Source organism: Ziziphus jujuba, chromosome 11 (assembly GCF_031755915.1).
Source record: "Ziziphus jujuba cultivar Dongzao chromosome 11, ASM3175591v1".
Taxonomy (NCBI): Eukaryota; Viridiplantae; Streptophyta; class Magnoliopsida; order Rosales; family Rhamnaceae; genus Ziziphus; species Ziziphus jujuba.
The window spans coordinates 11925617-11943199 of NC_083389.1; the positions used below are offsets into that span (position 1 = coordinate 11925617).

The window sequence follows — 17583 nt, forward strand, 5'->3', positions numbered from 1 at the left end:
TATAAAAAAATATATAAAAAAATTATTTCTATATAACTATCATGTTAAGAATTTCATATAAAATAGATTTGAATTTTTTTTTTAAATACATATTCACTTTTAATTTATTATATAATATTAAATTTAATTATTTATAAATTAAAAAAAAATTAATACTTAAAAAATTAAATCGTTAAAAACTAAATCTCATAAATCAATCTCTCTCAAATGGGCCTTATGTAAAACTGGATGACCCCTTATAAAAGAGAAGGAAAAAAATATTAAAATTAATATTCAGTAAAAATCTATTAAGTAATCGTATAAATCCAATACAGTATGACTTTAAGTTAGGCACGTAAATTTTTGGGGTTGGTTAAAGGTGAAAATAACGTAGGATTGAATTATTTAGACAGTTAGGCTATGTGCTTGGCTTCCACGTCCATCAATTCAATAAAAACTTCTTAAAATTATGCCTAAGAAATTAGTGACTGTTAAATTGGCTCATTAATTATACAGATAAAAAAAGCAAAGATAAATAGTCAAAGAAAAGGGTTTAATTTATAAGAAAACATTTATCACCGGAGAAACTACACTGATCTAAATCCTAAAAGTTACAATCCGCAGGCATTGCCAAATGAACAAAAATCATGTTCTATGATTTAAGGAGAAACAAGACAATAATATTGTAATACTATGCAATTTTGACCTCTCCATACAATTATATCTTTTCCCTCCTTTTAACAGTTTAACCTTTTCTCTGTAACTTTTTTCCTACTCTCAAAACACTACGTTAATAATCTAAATATAGTCAACGATCAAAACCACCTGAGGTTAAACGATCACAAGTGATGAAAAAAGTTTGTTAAAATAAATTCCAACTTGTATATATAAAACTAATAAACTCGGTAACAAAATTTAATATTTGGAAGGACACCAGCAATTAACCAAAATCTGTCATTTCCAGAGCTCAATAAAACAGGAGTTCTAGACTCCATTTCTGTACTACCGGAAGAGGATGAAAAAAGATCATTCCTTCCACATATCAGCAAATTCATCAGGCTCCAATGGGTTTGACAGCTCATGCATCTTCCTCCTAGTCTTTGCTTTGACTTTCTTGGCATACTTCCCAGCCTTTTGCCGTTTCTCAAGCGCCCGAATCTGTATGTCATGTATAATATTACAAATGCAGGTTGAGCAGACATGAAAGTGGGGTTTCTAAGAACCTCAATCCATAAGATAAAAATAAAAAGACTATCCTCTAACCTGGTTTGGTGATACGTAAAAGGGATTCTCATAGAGTGTTGGGCCTCCAAAACTGCCGCCAAATATTTTGATAGGATTCAAACAAAACCGTGGACCAACCTATAAAAAAACAATTCTAGAGTTAAATTACAAGCAAAAACTAGCCAATGACATATATCAATAATATTTGAACAACCAAACTACAAACCTCAACAAGGGTCATGTTATCTAGACCACCTCGAGCAATTTTATCTGATTCATTATGAGGAACTGATGTCTGCATAAAAGTACCCAAACAAAGAAAAAATACCAACTCGATGAGCAACAAGTTTTTGATAAGAAGCACCAGTCCACCACAATAACTAAATGACAGGAAAATATCATATTAGGAAGTGATAAGCAGAAATTATTCCAGACCACTGCACTGCCAATATAATTGTAAGAATAGAGGTGGTCCTACATATATTAGCATAAGAACGATGAAAAGGCTTTCTAGACCAGCTATTGGAAGGACATTTTTCCAAAGATGGTTATCCACATCGTATTGATCTAAAGTAAATGTTTTATACTTCTGCATATGATATCCAGATGAACCTGTTCACACGTACATACAGCCCTTTGCATAAATAGTAACTGGCCAGAAACATGATACTGACATTATCAGCAGTAATTATAGCCATATTATTTCCAATTCATATCTCACTGGAAATTTAGAATGCAAAAATGCCGGTTCCATTAAAGGATTATTAACTTCAAAAAGACCACAACATACACCAAAATTGATTCTTCATGCACATATTCCTCACTTGTATAACCTCCAGGAAAAGAAAATCACTTGTTAATGATCTGGATGTTAAAAATGTTTACCAATAAAATCTGAATATGCCAGCACAAATTTTATCATTGAATTTGAAAAGATTCTAAGCCTTAATATTTTATACAACCAAAAGTTTATAAGATTCCATGATATATAGTGATTTCAAGAAACACACTATAGATTATTAGAACTGTTAAAATTTAATCTGTTACGCACCTGATAGTTCCGGAACCATATATGATCATCAACAATGGAGAAAACAAAGACATGATCATGAAAAGGCTTAGCTTTTCTGTGCAGCTTCGGAGTTCCAAATATCTGACAGAAGGAAGGAAAGAATGAGGCAGCAGATGCAAGGACTGATTAAAAACAACAAACCATAATTATCACAATCCACATTCAATAGCCAACACAGGCAAGGAGCACCCTCCAAGAACTTATCAACTTAACTCAGATCCCAAATAATGCTCGGTACAACCATCGCGTTAGAACACTTTAACCACACAATTTAAAGGAAAGATGCTAAAAGCCATGTAACTGATTTCTCCAGATAGATAGTCTTAAAAACCAGTTATGCATGATTTATGTGAATTTTCAAACAATGGCCCGTTTAGAACAAATAAATTAGTTAAGGCATTCATCAATGAATGGAAGGGGAGAAAACAAAGAAAAAAGTTAAGATAGGCACTGATTGTGTCAAAGAAAGCAATAAAATAGAAATACCTGAATGAGCATCTCCTTCAAAAGTTTCCAGTGAGCATTGCTATCAAAATTGGATGAAAACGTCAAGATAGGTCGCGAACCTTTTAGGTGATTTCCAGTAAGCTTCAATTCCTCCATAGTGTGCACTGAAATAGCATAAAACAGCTTCAATTTGAGCAGTTTCACCAAAGACTAAACTTTCTAACGCAAAAATTTTCTCATTTAACAAAAAATATGAAATGGTTCAAATAGCAATGGTAAGAAATATTAAATAGGAAATTAACATATTTAGAATTACCAGCATTAACTAAAAATTTAACAGATGGGCCATTGGGACATTTTGCCATCCATAGGTAAAGATCTTTATGTTTCCTGCACTGAAATCGAAAGAAGAAGAAGAAGTATAAAATCAGCTAAAAACTAAAAAAACACTAAACCCCATTTGTTTAAAATTGATTCTAGACACATAGCAAAGTACAGAAAATCAACCCCACATGGCAAACAAGAAAACTTATACCACCAACTATGACAAAAAACTCAAACAGAACCCTCTATTACCGGTATTAGTTTAAAATAACCTTAAAGGGCTGAGAATACAATTATGCACTAAACATTAATTGAAGAAAAATAAAAACGAAAAGTGTTGACACCTCGAAAAACAGAGAGGACGAACAACTTCTAAGCTCCACAAGCTCATTTAGAGTGGCCCCTTTACTCTCAGCAGACTCGACCTTGTTATCCTTCTTACAATGCGGCAAAAGCGACACAATATTCAACATTAAATGCCGATATCTGAAAACCAAAAGCACAGATTATCACAAACCCAAAAAATTTATATATATATATAAAAAAATAAAAAATGATTGTTATTTTGTTTAGGGTTTTCTGACCTGAAATTAATGCGGCGGGAACAGGTAACTAGAACCTTCTCTTTGTTCCTAAAGAGAGGTGTGGAATGAGTTGCTGCTTCTTGTTCTTCTTCTTCAAGTTGTTCATTCTTGTGCTTCTCGTCCTTCCACCCAAAAAGCGTTCTTTGGGGTCTCTCTGGAGCCGCTTCGTCCTTCTTCTTCGCCGGTGCTACGGCGATAGCGGTCTCACTGTGTTTTCTCTTCTTCCCCATCAAAAAATCCAACTCTGATAACCAAACCAAACTTCGCAGCAAACACCGTAAGCTTATAACACTTAATAAAAAACCTAGGGCCGGCTCTCTAACTTTATTTGTTAAACTTTGAACCCGGTTCAACGTGGCCATAAGCGAGAAAATAAAAAAATATTAAAAAACAAAAGCAAGCCAGCCGTACAGTATTTCTTTCTATAATAATATTTCAACAAAATACGATATTAACTTTTAATAATTATAAATTAGATTTTACTGTAAAAATATCTGTAAAGAAAAAAAAAAAATAAATAAAAAAGACTTCCATTTTTTAGTTAATTGTGCAGATTCCAAGTAGTAGATTCGAGAGAGAGGTGGAGAGAGCCACAGTCTGTGCTTTTCGTTCTATGTGTGTGTGTGCGTGTGTGTGTTTGTTTGAGCAAACGAAAGATGGCTGACCGGTTCTTCCCAAACGACATGCCGGAATTTGTAGCGGAAGCACCGCTAGGCGACACGTCGTCGTCGTCGTCGTCTGAAAGAACTGAAATCTCTTTCACAAAGCTTCTGTCGCTTCCATACAGAACACTCTCCGACACACTCAAAAAGTCGGCTGTGGATCTCAAAGAAACGGTACTTCCTTCATTAATGTACAATTCAAGTTTTCTGGCATTTTAAGAGTTTAGAAATGCCCACCAAAAAAAGGTTTTTCCTTTTCTATTTTGGGATTTGAGAACTGCCCATTAATTTTTACCTGTTTGTTTTTGGATTTCAGGTGGTTAGGGAGACATGGGGTTTAAGTGGAAAGCGAATACAAGATTATACTGTCTACACTGGTGCGCTTGGTACTGCTTTCTTGGCCTTCAAAGCTTACCAAGTTACCAAGCATCCTGGTGATCTTAAGTTATGCTTGGATATTGTTAAGGCTTGTGATTCTACTTCAAGAGATTCTAGGTGAGGTGCTCTGCACTCGCTTTTTGAGCTGAGAAGTTTGGATCAAGATTTATGCCCAATGACGGAATCAGTACTTGGTTTTAATTCTATTGCAATTGTTATGTGAAAATTTTGATGCTCCTATTGGTTGAATATATGCATAGCTCTTCTTTCTTTGGATTGATCGGTGTTGCAATGGAGTTGCAAATGAGAGCATTATGAAATCTGGGGTCTTTGGGAACGTCTGAAATTGCTGTTTTCGTTCCTAGCTTGCCTGCCTTTGGAACTAGTATTTTAACTCCACTTCTCAGTAACATGATGCATTGGTTTGCAGCCGTGTCACATTCCTTTGTGGGCGAGCTGGCGTTTGTGCTCTTGGTGCTGTTGCAGCAAAGCATGCTGGTGATGAAAGGCTACTCGAGCACTACTTAAAACAGTTCAAAGAGGTAGTTGCTCTATAATTTTTGTCCTACTTTGTTGACCGATTTCCTTTCTGGAGTTGTTATGTGTTAATTTGACAGTTCTGATATTCCCTTCCCTCTCTTTAACAACAGATCAAACTGTCTAATGATTTGCCAAATGAATTATTATATGGGAGAATAGGATTTTTATGGGCCTCTTCATTCCTAAACAATCATATTGGTATCAACACAATTTCTCATACTCGCATGGTAAGACTACTTTCAATTTCATGTTTTGTCAACTTGATTGTTTTTTAAAAGGATCGAATCAATTCTCTAAAAGTTTGGAAATAAAATTTTCCTAGAGATCGGTTGTGGATGAGATTATAAAGGCTGGTAAACAATTGGCCAAGAAGGGAAGATGCCCATTGATGTATGAGTGGCATGGGAAGAAGTACTGGGGCGCTGCACATGGACTGGCAGGGATTATGCATGTGTTGATGGACATGGAACTGAAACCAGATGAAGTTGAGGATGTCAAAGGCACGCTACGCTACATGATTAAGAACCGTTTCCCTAGTGGGAACTATCCTTCAAGTGAAGGAAGCGAATCTGACCGTCTTGTGCACTGGTGTCATGGTGCTCCTGGAGTTGCTCTTACCCTTGTGAAGGCAGCTGAGGTAAATTTTATCAGGCTTGTTGTTTGATAACAACTTATTGAAGAATATTTTTGCATAAGGTAGTCATGTTGGTTTAAGAAACGAAAAACAACTTTTGGCCCATTGCTGATGGGATTGCTCAGTTTATTTGGGTCCTTAATATTTTGCTAAACAGTGCAATTTGGAATACTTCTTAATGCAATCATTAGACAAAACTATCATACTAAATGTTTGGGTTACTAGTGAATGTTGAATTGATGTCTTTTATGCAAACGTTTATCTCTTGTCGGAGAATTGTCAGTGACTTCCATTTGTGGGCACTCAATTTGTCTTGTGATTGAAGATGATTAATTGTGAATAGATTAGCTTTCTTTTTTGTTGGCAGTCCTTAAATGAGGTTAGGAATGTTCTATGGTTCTATGTCTTAAATTGTTTCTTCAATTATAAAACCAGCTTGGCCAGTGTATTAAACTGATTCTTTATTTATAAAACCAGCTTGGCTAGTGTATTTTCTTACACGCTTTCTGTACGGGGTAGGAACAACCTCAAAATTTCATTATTCTCCTTTTCTAAATGTTTTTTAATATTTAGGTGTTTGGAGATAAGGATTTTCTGCAAGCTGCTAAGGATGCAGGGGAGGTGGTATGGAGACGAGGTTTGCTAAAGCGAGTTGGAATATGTCATGGCATCAGTGGAAACACCTATGTGTTTCTTGCGCTTTATCGGTTAACAGGTAATGAGGAATATCTATATAGGGCAAAAGCATTTACTTGCTTTCTGCATGATAGAGCACAAATCCTAATTTCAGAGGGAAGGATGCATGGGGGTGATCGGCCCTATTCACTCTTTGAAGGTGTTGGAGGAATGGCTTACCTCTTTCTAGACATGATTGAACCATCTAAGGCCCGGTTTCCTGGTTATGAACTTTAACTTGCTTGTATAGTAAATCTAACTAGTACGGCCCGGTTTCCTGGTTATGAACTTTAACTTGTTTGTATAGCAAATCTAACTAGAACTGCATTTACGCCATATAATGTTGTTGACCTGTTTGTATAAGACCAAGACTTTTGCCTGTATATGAAAGAAGTAACTTTTCCAAACCAACATCCTGGTTGTGATATTGCATGAAAGAAACATTCACCCAAAAAAAAATGGCATCAAAGAAACAATGTGTTTGAGTATTTGGTCATGCTTTGCTCTCAAGGGGACTGTTTTATGCCTGCGAATTGAATCTAATCTCTATTATGCTATGGATATGGAGTGTCGATTGCGAGCTTGGATACTGGCTGGCTCCACTACCTTCATAATGATTTTTTTTTTTTCCACGTGTGACGTTTATTTCCAAAATTATTGGTGAGATAGTTTATTTTCCTTAAATTTTGATTAAAAAATCCTTCCTTTTTTTTTTTTTTTTCCTGTAATTTATATTGACAAATGGGGTAGTTTGACTCGTTTTATTGGCTCGCCAGCAATCCATTTTTACAAGAAAAGAAATCAACTGATAAACTTTGCTACAAGGGTAAGTGATTTTATTGACAAAATGTGACAAACACCTATTCATCTACGAGAGAACATTTGTTTACAGAAAGCACAACATCTGAAACTAAACGCAGCACTCAATAACGGACCTTGGTCCCTAACTCGCTAGCCACACCATCCTCGATTAATTAACGTGAAAATGCAAGCCCCAAATTAGGCCAAACCCACAAGCTTCTCACTGACTTCCCACACCTTGCGAGCCTTCTCTGCATCACTAGCTTCTTGAGACAATTGGTTTTCAAACGAAGCAGAGTCCTTGTTCCAGCTCCAGTAAACACCCGACTTTGTCAAGCTTGGTTCACTCACAACCTGGTTCAGAATAAACCCATTAAATCTCTGGCGGAGGGAGGGAAAAAAAAAAAACATTTGCAACATGTTATAATCACAGAAGGGTAGTTTGTTTTTTCACCTGGGCAAGTCTTTTCCCTGCTTCTTCTTCTGATACATAGCCTTTGGTGATATACTTTTGGAATGGCGGGAACAGAAGCCTGAACAATGGAATGTGTTCCCTAAACAAGCCAGTTGTAGCAATGCAGCCAGGGTATAGGGAAGCGAATGTGATTCCGGTATCCTCGTGATATCGCTTGTGGAATTCTTGCATGGTGAGCATGTTGCATACTTTGCTGTCCTTGTAGGCCTTAGCTCCATCGAATTCTCCACCGTCGATCATGGCAGAGCTGTTTAGCCCATTTAAGCCTCCTGAAAGTCCCCTCAAGTCTCCAAGATTAGCCTTTGGAGGTACATTCCCAGCCAAAGTGTTGGCATTCCCTGAATCATAAAAAAAATAGCCCAAGAAGTAAGCTTTCATTGCCAAAGCATTCAACAACGTCTAGAAAGATAATATCTCATTTTGATTCATACCTGTAATGGAGCCCACAATGATAAGTCTCCTTGATGGGTAATCTGATTTGTTCAAGTCTTCGAGAAGCAACCTTGAAAGGAGGAAATGACCAAGATGGTTAGTCCCAACACTGAGCTCAAAACCTTCAGCAGTGAATGAAGGCTCTTTTGCAGTTGGCTGATAAACAGCAGCATTGCAGACCAGCACATCAAGTGGCCGTTCCGATCGCCTGAAGTTATCGACGAATTGCCGGACACTGTCAAGGGAGGCAAGGTCCAAATGCATAATGCTGTAGTTTTCTTTTGGAATGCCAGCAGATTTGGCGGCTCTCTCTGCCTTGAGGAAATCCCTACAAGCCATAATCACATGCCATTTTCCACTTTCAGCCAAAGATTTGGCAGTAGCTAGACCCAAACCAGATGAGGCACCAGTGATGATAACACTGCCTTTTCTTAGAGTTTTCTTCCTCTCTTGTGCAGACTTGGTAACTTCTGGGGTTGTTGTGGCTGTTGTCTGGGCTCTAACAGACCCAGTTCTTAAGTCGAATTCTCTCTGTAATCAAAACCAATTTATGTCATACAAAAAAAAACCAAAAAAAAAAAAAAAAAAAAAAAACCCCAAACTTTTTCAATCCAACTTGAAATTAGACAGTCAAGTTATACTAACAAGGGTTATGATCTCATTCAAGCTAGAAAATCCAAAGCTTACATTTTCTACCCCTGAGCTACTAAATAATACATACCAGAAACTTCAGAATAAATATAAAATTTTCAACTAATTACTCATAGCCTTCAGTAGTACAAGAGAAACTTAACGCACTTGATATCCAATAATGTAAAATTCTGCAAGTTCAAAAAAAGAAATACTTAATCAGTACCTTGCTCCTGAGTACAGCAGAGTTGAATTCAGCTTTTTCTGAGAATGAGACTCCAAACAGACTTGAATCCTTGAAAGATGCATTACACTTTCCCTGCAAAAGCATAAAATCAATCTCATCTTATTCCTTATACCAAGAAGAAAAGATTCGTACCCAAATGAAAGAGAAAAATGGTAACAAACCTCTTTGGGGACAGAGAAAGCAGAGGGAACCAAAGCAGCAGCCTGGAGAGCCATTTTAACTCTTGGCAAAGTAAAGCTCCTTTAACCACTTTGAATTGGGTTTTTTGAAAGCCTTTCTCTTCAAGTTCAGAATGACATTGAAGGAAGAGGGAAGTGAAACTGAGCCCAAGACTCTGAAAGAGTAGGCAGGTTGTATTTATATTAAGTGTGCTGTTGACAGACTGATGACAGAAAAAAAGAGTGAATAGTGCATTTTGGATATGGGAGGATAAGATAATTTGCAGCATGTAAGTCTGCCTATTCAATTTCAAGCAACCAATCAGAATTTGAGTTTTGGATTTCCTATGATATTTTTATATATATATATATATATATATATAACTTTTTTTTTTTTTTTTTTTTTTGTGCCGCATAAGGAATACGGTCTTGCGGGCCTAGGATGGGATATTTTTGGCTCGCTCCCCAAAACGCTCCACTCCTTACGGTTATGGGCTGGACATAAAATGCTGAAAATGATGGACAATAAATGGGGCCACAATTGTGGATTAGAGAGAGTTTTGGCATCATCTTTCTGGCAAAAGCAAATATTAAAAAGAGATAGAACATCAAAAAGTAAAAAATCAATATTTTCTACTAGACCAGCATAAGGAATTGCGACAAGCGTACAAAGAGAAGTGGCATGGTTTTGAAAAAGATAATGAATCATCCGGTAAAAGAAGGTTCCCAAAAACATAAACACGTTAACGGGGATAATAGTTTTTTGCAAAGATAGTGTATATACAAAAATAACCTTTCCCGTGGTCTTCTATTTGTGTCTTTTTTTTTCTTTTTTTTTTTTCTGTTTTTTGGCAATACTTTTTAAGTACGTATTGGTAAGAAACTGGAAGAACCCATAATAGCACATTATTAGTGTATTGCTTGCATAGATACTGCAAGAAAATATAAAAGCTTATTTTGCAATCCCATTATATAGGGCAGATTTTCCTAGTTGTGTCTCCAAACCATGCAAATATCCAGGACTAGTTCAAAGAAATCGTAAAAGAATTTTCACTTTTAATTCAATAAGCTTTTTTTGCATGCTCATAAACTCTACAATTCCCGATTATAGAAATCCATCGGTTTCTAAATTCATGGTGTAGTTTTTTGCTTTTCTTTTTTTTTTTTTTTTTTTTTTTTTTTTGGAACAAATCTATTTTCTTTCTTGATGCACAGTCGGAAAGACTCCCATCTCATCTTCAAATCCGACAGGCACAAGCACGAGGAAAGAAATGGAACTCCGCTAATATTACAAACCTCACCCAATATCTCTCTCTGTACACAATTTTGCCAACTACCAGGGAAAATGATGTGCGGTACCTTTCTAGTATTTAACCAAATCATTTCCCCCAAGCTCAAGGGTCCTATTTTCTTTCAGCCCCCTTAAATCCGAATCGGCAATCCAAAATTTTGGAAAGTTCTAATTTCCCCTCGAAAACCAGCAGTTACGATCACCATACCCCAGGCTGACATATTTTGGCCTACCCCATTGCTAAAATCAATACTAACACGGGGGCTTCGATTTCTCGTTGCTAAAAGAAGTTTTTCCTCTGGCCATGTAGCCGAGATTCGATCGAAGAAGTAACTGTTGGATGCACTAGAAATGGTTCCGTGAAGAGGGCTATTAGAACAGCCGGATGCTGATTGTGAACCGTCATTACCTATGGCCTCCTCAACAGGTGTAGGGGGGTGATTGGCTGTGGACACCTCGTCGAGATTGTTGCCAAGCTCGGTTTGTTCTTCATCTTGTAGACCCCATGGATCACCCATCCCAGGCCAAGGGGCGGCCACTGTTACATCTTGACAGTGGAAGTGCTCATAGGACTGAGTGACACTTACACTTTTGCTCCTGCTGGGTCGGGAATCAGCTTCTTTTTTTTTGGCTGAAAGTCGGGAATCAGCTTCATGTTTCCATATATATACATGATTGTCCTCGCTAGCAGAAACCACGTATCTACCATTTGCAGTGAGGTGGGCCGAAATTTGGCTATTTGTGTTACGAAACCCTGTTATAAAAATCAGAACAACTTACTACTAAAATTTGTAAAGCACTTGAATGCATATGCTACTTAGTACAATAACAGATATAACTACTCAGGAAAATATTCTCTCCTACGTTATTATTTCTTAATGGTTGGGAAGACAGAAAATAAGGTCCCAGATTTGAGAATCAAAGAGCAAAAGTCCATTCAATGAAATAAGGGAACCTGACACAGTAACACCACGGAAACCTGATTGCCTTTTAAAAGTGAAAAAGAAACATATACTTGGTGTATCATGTATTTTAATGCTGTCAAAGATGATGAATGATAATATTTTGCATCGTTAAAATATTCAAATATCACGCATTTGCTTGTAGCTAAAAAATGATGAATGATGACATATCAAGCTTACCTTTAAACTTGTGAACCAGATCAACACCATCAACAACCCTGATTCGTGAATCTGCAGAAGTGATAAGTACTTCCGATGAACTCCCTGGTGCAAACTGTTCACTGAAACTGATCAGCAACTGAAAAGAATCAAGCAATCTTGCTGCTCAAAGTTAAAACATGGAACAAACTAAGCAAAGGGAGGAATGCAGAATGTGATTGGGGTATTCATTAAATATTTCTTTGTGGTAAAAGAGGTAAGCAAATATATTACCTGGAAACCAGTTATTTTTTTGTGATGAGATTTCTTTTTCTTGTTCTGCAGATTAATATGACTTTTTTCTTGCAATTTATTCTCTGAAACATTTTAAAAAATATCACTGTCAGGGATACAAGGAACATTACTCAAACATACGGGTTTTGGTGTGAACAGAGAGACAGAGAGAGTTTTGTACCAGATGTATCGTATAACCGGCAGCTTCCTTTGCATGAACCAACCAATGCACCCTTCAAATCAACAAAAATTCTTAAGCTTAAAATTTAACTTATCTACACTGTAAAATAACATGTCAAAACTTGGCCCAACCTGACCATCTGGCGTGTAGCAAGCTGCAGTGACCATCTCATGCAGATCATTCCAATCGACCACTTGACGATCAGGGATGCTCCATATGCGAACTTTAGCATCAAGTGATCCACTAATGAAGTATCTATCATCAACAGGATTAAACTGGATGCAAGTTACTGTATCGAGGCATACACAATAAATTTTCATCAGAAACAAATGATAGGAGATAAAGACTAAATTGTATCCTACAATTATGTACAACCCTCATTTACATAAAGGGAACCATTAGAATTTATGAGAACCAAGAAGAAATCTGTAACAGATGGTATTCAACTTAATCTACAGTTCTGCAATCGAGTATAAAACTTGATTTTACAGTATTTTAACAAATAGGGTGTCACCATAAAAAGAGTGTATAAATCAGTGCCTTTTACACAAAAACTGCAAGCCAGAGACCAAATGAAAAACACTTAAGCTTAAAAGAAATGGTATATAAACTAACCATAGTCACTGTGTGAAAAGATCTTCAAACAAGACTTGCTAGACAAATGCCACAGCCGGACTGTTTTGTCCATTGAAGATGAGAGCAGATGCTGCAGAAAAAGAGAATAACATAGAAAGGTGCTTAAGTAGTTATTCTGCATATATATATTTCTACAACACATAATTCAAAACAATGTGAGTGTACCCACATTCCGCTGATGTTCTAATAAGATATGTAATGCATTACACGGTCAACTTCCATTAAGATCTATATCAATAGAGTAAACAGAAAATTTCAGGAAACCAAACTCCTGCTTAATCCTTTTTATCCCTTGCCTTAATTCCATTTTCTTAAATATATATTGCTGCCTCCAACAATTGCATTATTAGGAATATATCAAATTTTCTGAAGAACATAATCAAGTTGTTGCAATTACATACAGGAGATCCTAACATGCATTTTTCATCAATGGAAAAACAAAACATGGCCTCTGACATTCTGATCTTTTAGCTACGTGTCTACTCCTAATGTAAGTACATCCTTATACTCAATTTTTCCCTATTACTATCAAAATTATTAGTAACATATAACTTGACAGAGCTATCTTTCATTTATTCAGTAACTTCATTTACTGTCTCATTCTATGGCTGTGAGCAATCCTACCAGTTAACTAGTTGCTAAATTGTTAAGAGAGATCACGCAACAACCAAGCTTTATTTACTATCAATAAGACAAACTAACTTTTCACTCTTGAGATAAAAACCATTAAAAACAAACTCTAAAGCAGTATCAAAGTTAATCCCTGCAATTTCTCACATTTTTTTTTTAACAGACCACATTGAGCGACAAGATTTAAATGATATGCCAAGACCTAGTATTTTTGAGACTTCTCCTGCGCCAGAAGAACCAATAAGACTTGGCAGTGGTGTCATAACAAATAGAAAATAAAAATCACACAATCAGGGACCATCCTAGCAAGACAAATTAATTTAAAACAACTATCAACTTGAACAAAGCTTTCTTTTCGTGAATTTTTTAACTGGTGGTCACATAATTTTATATTTCATCAGGTATGGCTACACTTTGGCAAGCCAAGGCTCATGAACGAACTCATTGTGCCAGAGGATGCATTTATGTTAATTACATTTGTACTTTCACCCGGATAGGTATCTAGCGAATAGCATTAGCATAGCGAGTAAAGGCTTAAATTATTCTTCAAAACCTAAACTTTAAGAAAGGAAAACGCAAACCCACTGAACAGAGAACCAGAATAGTAACTAACCTGGGACCTGGACCATGAGAGGTCAAGCACATCATTAAGATGTCCTTGGAATGAACAAACGGGCTTCTCGGATAGTGCAAATATGGTCTCTGGCACCACAATATTATCCAAGCTCAATGATTTACGGCTAATAGATGACCTTCCTCTTCTCTTCTTTTCTGGCTGGTTGTCAACACTCGGTGACATCGAAGTTGGTTCTGGCGACCCATTAGCAACAAAAAACAAATTCAAATTACTTTCTTCTGTTTTCTCCATCAACAGGTCCCCCTTCCTCTCAGTCTCCAGAACTTGCCAAACATGAATGACACAGTCCTCACCTGCACTTGCCAGATACTTCCCATCCAGACTGAACTTAATGCTCCATATAGACCCATTATGGGCCTGAATCTCTTGGCTCTTGTAAAGACCTGTAAGTTCCTTGGATGACTTCCCATAATATCTGACTTTCACTTTCTCGGGTCCATGAAATGAAACATCTTGACTATCGTCCGTGGCAGAGCTCGACCTCCGGCCGCCTTTCTCCGACGAGGTATCCCTCTCGTCGCTGCTCCGTCTATCTTTATAACCAGTCACGGTGCTTGCAACAATCTTTATACTTCTCAACCAGCTCCCTCTCTTCTTCAACTTCGAATTGCCCCCATTTCCTCCATTGACATTGGAGTCCAAGCAATCCTTATTACCCTCTTCGACATTCTGCCGCCGCATCAATTCTTGAACAATCGGAGAATGTCCCACGCACATCTGAAACTCCTCCAACGTCAACTGCCTTCCAGTCCCCACTTCCTTGAGCTTGTTCCAAGTACCATCTTCCATAATCTCATTCACTACGAACTCTTTCCCATTATCAAGATTCCTAATGGTACACACTTGGGATGAATCTTTGACCTTGTCAATTCCCCCATTGCAATCAAAATCTTCCTCAACCTCCCCACCACCACCAACCCTATTCCCAGATTCACGATTCAAATTCGAAGAAATGGAATTGCTCCGAATCTCATCCACCATCCTCTTGCTGTTCTTCCCTGAGGGTGGTTTATTGGGCGAAGAGGCATCAGTAACAGGAGATCCATTGCTTTTACCACTCCGCGATTTATAAATACAGTTCTGGCTGTTATGATTATTTACAAATGAACCGGTCTCTGTCGTCGAGACCGAATGAATTGAAAGAATTGGAGAACAAACAGTAGGAGAAGAAGAAGAACAATTACACTGATCACCACCGCCGTCGGATTTTGATCGGACGATGCCGGAAACGCCGACGCTGCGCTGTTCCTGAAGGGTCAAGTGATCCGAAGACACCGATCTTCCCAAGTCTCCGCTGCCCTTGAGTCCATGGTGATCGTCGTTGTCATCGGGTTTGGCCCGGGACAGTGACGGGTCACCGCTGAGACCCATTTCGCGCAGGAGACGGGAACGGCGTTCGGATACAGAGGAAGGCTCGGAGATCCAAATATCGTACTTGGACACGCCCATTGGAAATTTGGGTATGGGGAAAGGGTGGTCGGAAGCATAATTGGGGGAAGTGGAGTCGGAGCTGGGGTTCGGGTTCGGGTCGTTGTCGTAGTCGTTCTCGGAGTCAGAGTTGGAAGTGGAACAGGAACAAGACGACGAGACAATGCGATCGAGGGACTCGTAGAAGCACTCGTCTTCGTCCTCTTCGTCCCCTGTTTTGCTCATCGTTTACTGGGCATTCCCATTTCAGAATGAAAATGCCCCTAAGATTCAATACATCGATCGGATCAGACCCACTTTTTGCTTTGGTTTTCTGAGATTAATACAAACTTGACCCACTTCAGTTTTCGATCTGCTTGGGGTGGCGGAATGGTCGGTCTCAGAAACACCCCCAAAAAAAAGGAAATGTTAAAATTTTGATGGGGATCGGACAAAGAAGGGCAAGCAAGACTATGTGGGTTTCGGTTTGTGAATCAGATCCGATAATGGGTTCAGAGAGAGAGTTTTTGGATGGGAACGAAGCCCTATGCTGCTGGGGTTGTGTGTTGGGAAGTTTGGGTTCGGGGGTTTGAGAGAGATGCTGCTCTGTAGAGAGAGAGAGAGAGAGAGAGAGATTTTCTATAGAAAATATGTGAGAAAATGGAAAGGAAAATTTTGGAGATGGTAATTAAGGACTAAAGATTGATTGTTTGGAAAATAATAATAATAAAAATTTCTGCGGATGGGGGGAAAAAGTGCGAGATTTGTTATGCGTTTTCGTGGGGACTGAAATGGAGTAATAGGATTTTTGAGTTTGATGGGGGTGGGAGTTAACCAACTCTTTCAAATTTAATTTTTATCCCAAAAAAAAAAAAAAAAAAAAAAAACTCTTTCAAAATTAATGTTTATGCCTTTCCACATACCCTTTCTTTTTCCCAATTTTTTTTGGATTTTTCATTTTATTTATTTTAATGTTGCAATAATTTCAAACCAACCCCATTTGCTACAACCTTTGGTTGACATAATAATTAATCTTTTGCGTTCAGGTAATGGCATTTTGTAGACAATGGTTTTCAGTTTTAAGAGACAAATAAAGAATGCACAAAAAATGAATGATTACACACATCTTTTAACAACAAATAAAAAATAAAAAAAACAAATAAAAACACAAGAACCTTTGTCATAACTCTATGTGTTATCAAGTAGCAAATTGTTTTTGTTTTTATTTTTTTATTTTTATTTCATTTGACTTGGTTTTGCTGGTTTTGTTATGACTTTTAAGATTTATAGTATTTTACCCCATGAGAGTGCCATGGACCATTCCTCAATAAAAACCTCCCCTTTCTATTTCTTAATCATTATGTCTTTTGTCAATAACCAAGTTATTTGCAATATGTCCCCTTGTAATATGCACTTATTTTTTCTTTTCTTCTTTTTTTTATTTATAATAAAGATGTGCATTTCACATGTGAATAAGGAAATTAAAAAAGGTTTATATTTTCATTCTGAAGAGGGTGAAAAAAATAGATATTATGAAAATGGTGGTATTTAATTCATTGCGGTTGAATTTGAAATATGAGAGATACTTAATGGAAGAGGACATTTAAAGGCCTATTGTATGAGAAATTTTTTCTAATATAATATTTGAAGCTAAAACAATAGATAAATGAATATAAGCCTCTTGCAGACAAAGAGAACGATGCCAAAGTTGACCACCAAAATTTGTAATTACTGATTGCTTGCAATGGAATTAGCTGTGTTTGTTCTGGCTTAATTTCTCTTCCTAGTATTCCGAGCAAGTTTGGTGCAAAGAATTGGGATTCTCTTTTCGTTGGTGTTGTTGTTGTCCCTTTCTTTTCCTTTTTTTTGTTTTTTTTTTCCTTCTTCATCTATGATTTTTTTTTTTTTGTTTTTTTTCACTTTTAATTGCATGCATTGTTGATACAATATATAATATCAGACTACTAGATCAACAAAGAAATATATTAAGATAATATAATTCAAATTAAATCCTTCATCTTCTCGCAAATTCTCAATGTATATATTTTTTTTTCTTTTTGCTATCTGTTATAAATCAATTGTTTCCGGTTATTCTCAAATGAACCCTGTATAATTTTATAGAGAAAATATTGAATAACTTAAAAA

General features: G+C 36.9%; 4 protein-coding genes across 5 annotated transcripts; 1 reads left to right on the forward strand and 3 right to left on the reverse strand.

The window, feature by feature from the left end:
• Window positions 1–837: 837 nt before the first annotated feature.
• Window positions 838–3922, reverse strand: LOC107432439 (ribosome biogenesis protein BRX1 homolog 1). The gene is made up of 8 exons (XM_016043583.4): window positions 3631–3922; window positions 3391–3532; window positions 3039–3117; window positions 2762–2886; window positions 2255–2356; window positions 1430–1498; window positions 1243–1341; window positions 838–1137 (listed from the first exon to the last, which is right to left on the reverse strand). Exons 1-8 carry the CDS (start codon window positions 3858–3860, stop codon window positions 1006–1008), a joined length of 978 nt encoding a protein of 325 aa, XP_015899069.2. The 5' UTR covers window positions 3861–3922; the 3' UTR covers window positions 838–1005.
• Window positions 3923–4177: 255 nt separating this feature from the next.
• LOC107432448 (lanC-like protein GCL2) lies at window positions 4178–7007 on the forward strand. Its single transcript, XM_016043596.4, has 6 exons — window positions 4178–4466; window positions 4609–4787; window positions 5101–5212; window positions 5321–5437; window positions 5533–5847; window positions 6418–7007. Exons 1-6 carry the CDS (start codon window positions 4287–4289, stop codon window positions 6754–6756), a joined length of 1242 nt encoding a protein of 413 aa, XP_015899082.3. The 5' UTR covers window positions 4178–4286; the 3' UTR covers window positions 6757–7007.
• A 326-nt stretch (window positions 7008–7333) lies between these two features.
• LOC107432449 (protochlorophyllide reductase, chloroplastic) lies at window positions 7334–9450 on the reverse strand. The gene is made up of 5 exons (XM_016043597.4): window positions 9266–9450; window positions 9084–9176; window positions 8227–8758; window positions 7775–8133; window positions 7334–7674 (listed from the first exon to the last, which is right to left on the reverse strand). The coding sequence occupies exons 1-5, from the start codon at window positions 9317–9319 to the stop codon at window positions 7519–7521; spliced, it is 1194 nt and encodes a 397-aa protein (XP_015899083.3). The 5' UTR covers window positions 9320–9450; the 3' UTR covers window positions 7334–7518.
• Window positions 9451–10298: 848 nt separating this feature from the next.
• LOC107432447 (uncharacterized) lies at window positions 10299–16259 on the reverse strand. 2 transcript variants are annotated; one of them, XM_025066583.3, is made up of 7 exons: window positions 14008–16259; window positions 12744–12834; window positions 12260–12417; window positions 12129–12180; window positions 11948–12030; window positions 11696–11813; window positions 10299–11307 (listed from the first exon to the last, which is right to left on the reverse strand). In XM_025066583.3, the coding sequence occupies exons 1-7, from the start codon at window positions 15682–15684 to the stop codon at window positions 10685–10687; spliced, it is 2802 nt and encodes a 933-aa protein (XP_024922351.2). In that variant the 5' UTR covers window positions 15685–16259; the 3' UTR covers window positions 10299–10684. The 2 variants fall into 2 exon arrangements, with proteins under 2 accessions (XP_024922351.2, XP_015899081.2); XM_016043595.4 differs by having other exon boundaries at window positions 11696–11789; window positions 14008–16258.
• Between the last annotated feature and the right edge of the window lie 1324 nt (window positions 16260–17583).